This window comes from Trachinotus anak, unplaced genomic scaffold (genome assembly GCF_046630095.1).
Source record: "Trachinotus anak isolate AG129_WGS33_773 ecotype Australia unplaced genomic scaffold, CSIRO_AGI_Tana_v1 ptg000008l, whole genome shotgun sequence".
Taxonomy (NCBI): Eukaryota; Metazoa; Chordata; class Actinopteri; order Carangiformes; family Carangidae; genus Trachinotus; species Trachinotus anak.
The window spans coordinates 7,799,546-7,806,743 of NW_027273859.1; the positions used below are offsets into that span (position 1 = coordinate 7,799,546).

At 43.0% G+C, this 7,198-nt stretch overlaps 1 protein-coding gene across 2 annotated transcripts in view; it reads right to left on the reverse strand.

Moving 5' to 3' along the window:
* LOC139623758 (leucine-rich repeat transmembrane neuronal protein 4-like) overlaps positions 1-6,974 on the reverse strand; it is a 45,568-nt gene extending 38,594 nt beyond the window's left edge. Inside the window, exons 1-2 of one of the 2 annotated variants that reach the window (XM_071482248.1) lie at positions 6,212-6,974; positions 4,190-5,724 (exon numbers count right to left, since the gene is read on the reverse strand). In XM_071482248.1, coding sequence (XP_071338349.1) covers positions 4,190-5,724; positions 6,212-6,242 — 1,566 coding nt within the window. In that variant the 5' untranslated portion in view covers positions 6,243-6,974. Of the gene's footprint in view, positions 1-4,140; positions 5,725-6,211 lie in introns of both variants that reach the window. The other variant, XM_071482249.1, reaches the window with a different exon arrangement.
* Positions 6,975-7,198: the final 224 nt, after the last annotated feature.

The following is a 7,198-nucleotide window of genomic DNA, read 5'->3' on the forward strand; positions in this document are numbered from 1 at the left end:
ATATGATGACTATAATCTATAAATGTGGCGTAAAACAGAACAACAAAAGTCCATTTTGAGATTCTGGTAATCAACTACAACCTTTTTTTTCAATCTTTACTGAAAAACATTCAGGTGAAGCACAAGGCTGAAGCATAGGGGACATGGTGTGATTGACAGGCGACCAAATTAAATGGATAGTTACCATGATTAAAATCACTATTCATTTGGTTTGAGAATTGCTAGAAACATTTGGAATAATGTAAGTACATAACTCAAAAAATATATAACACAGGTCTAGTCATTTTCAGACATTTTAACGTGGAAAAGTTACATATTATAACTTTAAACAGCTAAAATATAAATTATATAATTGAGCCTGTTGCTGTCAAGAGTAATTTATTTGGCTCTGCCATAAAAATATGAATTTCAAACTGAAAAAAGTAAAATTTCCATAATTATATACAAATCCCCAGTGCATCAAAGCACCTTGTCTGATGTGCTTGATCATACACAGAAATCTACCACGACTTACAAAATGTGAAGCATGACACTAAAATAATGATGTTGTGTAACAGCAATTTCAGCCAATTTACTTAAAAGGTTGTTTCTTCCTGCATTTTGCTGCAGTTGGTTTGAATGGAGTTGACCAAAGCTCATTTTTCACAAAATCATCAGGTATGATAAAAGCTAAGTAGTCTACTTCTGTGGACCCATGGATCATTGCCATCCAGTCTCGCACTTACAGTAATTTTCAATTCCACCAAACAAGAGGACGACCAAGCAAAATGAGAATTAATGGCAAAAGATATAGTTTTTCTCTGGATTAACCACCAACAAAAATGATGAGTCATTTGTCATACAGTGTATGTGTTACTTCTTATTACAATAGTGTGCTGTGCAGTACTGTCATTAAAATGCGTTTAAGTTACACACAACTTACAAACTAATGTATTCAAATATGACACATCCTTTTTAGATGCCATCAGATGCCCATGCAGCTTCCCTTTATTTGACAAGTGAATGACAAACACAGAAAGCTGTCAAACTCCCTCCACATGATGGAAACCTGCCTTCTGTGCATTTACGTGCAGATGAAGTGCAAGCTGTTCTCTCGCCAAGTAGAGGCAGTGTATTTTGATCACTCATCATCTTTGTGTCTTATTCCTGACATTGTAAAGACAGGGCTCATACTCTAGCGCCTAAAAATTAAAACAAATATTTGCTGAATAAAATGTACCCACAGCTGCAGGATTTGTTCTAGGCAAACACTAATTAGATCCATAGGGGCCATTAGTTTTTAATATAACCAGGAGGGGGACACTGGGTGCCACATTTCTGAGTGCAAATGCAGAGAAAAATGAAAACAACGTAATGCATGATTAAGGCTTGTGTTGGCCTAAATTGTTATTTTAAAAACTGGGCTGCTCGCCAGTGTTGACATTACAATATTTCTGACCCTTGCAATTATTAGTCTAATCTTTCAGGCATTTTTATCAGTCAGTTAGATGCACCAGCAGTGCCAAACCTTCCTTTCTCCTCACTTCATCTGCCCTCTCACAGCCCACTTTAATTATCCGTGAGCAGGATCCCCTCGCCTTGTTAATGCTTGAAAATTCTGCCCGAGCACAAGAATCGCCTTTGGCTGAGACGGTGGGATTTTCACCTTAATATTTTCTGAACTAACTCTGCAGGGGATGATCTGTGGGTGGACGACAACCACTGCAGCTGCTCTGTGAGCACAGAAGTGGATGGCATACAAGGCAGGGAGAGGGCTTTTTTAAAAAAATAATGTGTCACAGGAAGATCGTGGAACCGCACAGTTCAAAGTGTTCATCAAAATTCACACTCGGCGAGCTCGGTTTGCAGCGTCGAAGTCAACCTGCTGAGCTGTGCTGCGGAAAATCTATAGAAACAAATTAACTCCAAGTCTGTTGGTCTGGGCATGTGCAGAAGATAACAGGCTTCAATTACAAAGCTCTTTCTCCTAATTGAAAATGCAGCTAATAGCTTAAGTGCTTGCTATCTGGGATAGCTAAAATGTGCAGCAGGCTCTCTGGGTTTGGAAATTTACACTATGCCTCCGACTGTGGGTTTGAACCCCGGAGCAGCCTTTTTCAGATGCAACCTTGGTCTCACTTTCATCTTCCTTGACACTCTCCACTGTGCCATTCAATAAAACAGAAAAACCTTCTCAAACACTAGAAGATGTCGCGCTACATTTCCTTTATAGTGATGCAAATAGACCTCAGCACTTTCACTGCACATCTTGGATCTCTTGTACTACAACCTATAGGCCACTGTATTCTGGTGTCAGGCTAATAAACATGATACAGTATTGGACTGACAGTTTGAAACAGTTTAAAAGTGCACTCCAACCTAAACACGCATAAAACCCTGATAGTGGTTTTAAAACTCCCCTGTTGTACTGTATACTCTTGCTTTGCATTGCAGTGTTTGGCATAAACACACACACACACACACACACACACACACACACACACACACACAGAAAAAAAAATCCCATTACATTTTTAACAACTCAGGCTGCTCCCTTGAGCTGTAGAGGGCAAGGAATAACAAAGCAGAGGGAAGTCTCGGCTCCTTACCTCTGATGGGCTATTAGTTATTCTAGCTAGCAGAAGCCCCATTAGGTCTGCCATTTAATGCTCCCACACCACATTCTCACATGAAAGCTACAAGATTGATAAGCCGGCCATCTCACCTTAAGCTTCCCTTGTGTTTGAGAAATGCTCTGCCACAGATAATCTGACAAAGAGCTGATTTAGCAACCTGTGTACCTTGTGGTATGTGACATTACTGAAAACAATGGAACAAATTTGTGTTGGACTCTCCAGCAACCTCAGGAAAGGAGACAACAAGAATGTAAGTGGTGCTACAGTACAATCCGATGACTTAAAACATTTTCCAAAATGACTTATAGAGTCAACGTGGAATATAGGAAATGAGCTGCATGGCAGTGTGAGATAAAACTTCATCTCTGAGCTGTGCTGACGGATATAATGGAGAAGAAAGATGTCTCCTGCAGCCCACAGCACGTCTGGTTAGCCTGACAAAAGATGCAGCTAAGATTCCAGTGACACTACATCTCTCTCAACACAACATGTCCTGTTAATCACACTTAACCATACCTCCGACAGAAAAAAAAGCTGCTCGACAAAGGAAGACAGATGCATGGCATGGGGGGGGGGGGGGGGGGGGGGGGGGGGGTACACAGGCAAAAAGTGGCTAATTAAGCATGAGCAAATTGATTAGTCTTTCTGGCTCAATCCCTCTGTGCTGCACAGTGGTTCAGAGTCAGTCATGTGGGGGAGACCAGCGTTAGAATGAGAATTTCAATTTCAATTCACTTTGGGAAAAAGTTTCACGTGTGTAGCCAAATAGTTTCTTATACTTCTGGGATTAAACAAAAGTAGTTTAATGCAGTTTGGTACTGCAGTAGTACACAAAAGCCAGACAAAAATCAAGCCCAAATGCATAATTTATCCTCTTCTTGGCTTCAGGCTTTGTGAGTGTTCTCCAGCCTGCGGTGACTGTTTGAACTTTGTAAATTAAATTTAAGAGTAAAATCTTAAGTACATGACTGCTGGAGGCAGAAAAACAGAAGTGGATATATGAGCAGCAGGTGTGGTTGTAAACATTCACATACTTAATACAGGGAAAAATATCAAAACTCAAATGGCTTGTGTATTTGCTACTACAGATGTTGTAGCAAACACACAGGATAGGAGAGGACCACCTGCACAGTGACTTGATCACATAAATTTTTATTACTTCGTTCAGGACTGCAAGCCATTTATGAATAAATAAATAACAGGCTGGCTGATAATACATAGATTCATCAATGAGCTCTTTTGTGTCAGGAATGAAAGATGAACCCACTTTGTGTGTAATGCATCTTGCTGTATGTAAGTTATGCAGGGAGAGGAGCTGCCACTGCAGTTTCAGCTAATGGGAATCATATTTTAGCAATAAAACTGCATGATTCAGAACAACAGCTGGGTAATCATATGGAACTGAACAAACCCAGCATATTGCAGAACAAGTCACCATGCACCGACCTTTACTTCCTTATCCCAAAAAAACAGACAAGAGCAGAGGAGAAAAACAGTTTTCTCCACAGATTGTTAGAAAATTTACCTCTCATGCCTCGCAGTGGAAATGGATTTTTGGAGGGCAACGGTCATACCTCGCATTCCCTGGAGCCTGAGATGGTGTAAGTGTAAGGTCCTGTCCCATTAACCAGCACATCCATAGTCTCTGAGTGTGAAGGCTTGTAGTCCACATAGTACTCTTGCAGTGGTGAATTAAGGGAGCGCTCTGTCTCCCGTGCCTTTTTCTGGCGCTTTTTAACCGCCGAGCGCTGCTGAAGCTGTTTGATACTGCTGGGATAGCGCTTCCATGAGACATAGATAACCAGTAGAATTATAGCCACAGATAAGAGGAGGGCCACGCTACCAGCTATGATCTTGTGGAAGGACACATATTCTGGCAAGGGGATGGTGGGGTAGGCCTCGGAAGGAGTCGGGGAGGCTGTCATGTTCCAGATCAGGTTCTTATCCACCACAGACTGTGTGGGGAGAGGCAGCAGCTCTGGCTGAAATGCAGAAGTGAGTGGCGATGTTGTTGAGGGGACAGGAGCCGGCGTTGCTGTACAGATGTTGTAAGTCTCCACCACATCTGTCACTTTCTCTCCTTGCGCCTCCTTAGGGCCAGCGCAAATCATAGTGGACTCCTTGTTACCCTTAAACGCCTTGAGCCAGGCCACCAGGGGACATATGTTGGGGTTACAATACCACAAATTACCAGCCAGACTTATGGTGGTGAGGGAGATCCAAGCCTCCACCGTCTGCTGAGACACATTGCTGAGTTTGTTAGAGTCCAGATTAAGAGTCTGGAGATTAGGGAGGCATTGAAATGTACTTGGGTCCAGAACTTGGAGTTCATTTCCTGAAACATCCAGCTTTTGCAAGGAAGTCCACATCCATGGCAGACCCTGGGTTAGCAGTTTGATACGGTTCCACTGTAAATAGAGCGCCCTCAGGTTAGTTAGGCGAGGGAAATGAGCAAAATTTATCTTTGAGAACTGGTTGTGCTCCAAATGAAGCTCGATGAGCTTAAGGAGTCCTGCAAAGGCATTACGTGTGAGGCTCCGTAGCCTGTTGTAGCCAATATCAAGAAACTCTAGGTTGCGACAGTCAAGGAAAACTCGCATTGGGATGGTTTTTAAGGAATTTGACCTCAAGTGCAAGCTCAACAGTTTCCGTAAGCCCACAAACTGATTGGGCTGGAGAACCTGGAGTTTATTGTACGAAAGGTCAAGATTGCGTAAATTAGGAACATCATGGAAAGTGTTGTTTTTTAGCTGTGTGATCTTATTCGAGCTGAGAATCAGTTCTTTGAGCCTCCGTATCCCATGGAAAGCTTGGCCATCCACAGCGTTGATGTAATTATGGTCGAGATAGAGCCAAACTAGTTGACTCAGCCCTGCAAACTGGTGGGCTCTGAGGTTCACCAGGCTGTTGTAACGCAGGGACAGGCCCTGTGTGCTTACAGACACATTGCTTGGCACATCACGGAAGGCATTGGATTCACAGTATATTATTTTCCCATCACATCTACAGCTCTGGGGGCAGGGACGCTCACGGATGGCGCTTGGAGCAGCAAGCAACCAGGCAGGCACCACCACTGTGAATACAAGCCATCTGAAAAGCACAGGAAGTCCTGCAGACACACAGAAAAGTGATAGATTTCAGAGCACAAAACATGGACCAAACAGAACCAATCTGCACAGACTAGAATAAGGCACAACTGAATAAAATAGGAATGAATTAAAGAAATTAAAAACATTATCACCCATACTGTGTTTTCAGACATTTGATAACAGAGTGGGTTATTTGCAGCTTTCTTGATTTGCATCCCTGCGTTGATGGCAAATCTACACGCACACTTACATCCATTATCACAGTCAAAGTCATGTTCTTGAGACATGGAAAAGGTGATTGAGAACCACATGCATCAGGCATAATCTGTCAAACAGTTGTAAAGGGAAAGGCTCCTTCACATCCCACAGCCTGCAGTCATCATTCACAAACCGAAGGGGGGGCAAAGACACCAGGAACATTAGCTTGAAGTGAATTGTAACTGGCAAACGACTAAAGACTTTGCACAGAAATAAGGCTTTAAGTACCTTGCAGAACAGCCTACATACCCATATTTGCGCGGTGTCGGCTCCTCCTCATGTTTTAGGGCTCTCTGTTGCAGGCTTTCCACGTCCACATGTTAGACGCACTCGGCGTTTTGTCCAGATAGTTGGACAAGCATCCAGGACGCCTGTCTGCACGGAAAATACACGCACTTTGCGCCGCAGCCAGATCCGCTTTGCGCACAGCTGCCGCACACCTGTCGGAGATGAGAGTGGCTCCAGAAGGTGTGCATCAGCCTCTGCCTGTAGTTTCCCACGTTACCGCACAACATGGGCTTGATAATGCATATTTCTGACTGCCACCTTCCTAAGCCCTTGGATGGACGCACTCAAGCTTGTGTCCTCACGACAACGACATTGTTTAGCGCGTTTTTGAGGCTGTAAAATAGCCTACACTGTTCCACCCGAGTCGCCAATTGTTGAGTGTAGGTGAAGTGGCAGAAAAGAGACTGGAAACGCACCAAGTGAAGAAATTTAAAAAGAATAAACTGTGGTCCAAACCCGACAAGTTAGATATGTCTCAATTCAGATGTGGACAGTAGGAGGAAAAAGGCGCAGTCTGCTGTGGATTAGACCCGTTGACCGTGGCATCAAGAATAAATCAGTTGTATAGCAACAGGAATGATGTTGGGGTAGGATTTTACTGAGCTCACTGGAGCTCGTTTCAGGACTTGAGATGCCCTCTCCTGGTCACTGAGTGCCTCTCCGCAGCCTTCACTAAAGTAGACTTCATTGTCCTCAGGTACAGAGGCTGCATATCAATTAACGCAGAGGAATGGGAGGACTGTTTGCTCTGCATTTAAATATTTGTGAAGATACACAGTCGAACAACGCTCCTGAACAGCCCATTAGGACATTTTTTTTTTTTAGATTAATCTCAGGATTAAATATCACAAAATAAAAATTTACTAGGGAGCTGAGAAAGCTGTGACTTTTATTACCTAAATTTTGATTACAGGACCAGATGACTGAGCTTCAAATTAAAAGTACTCA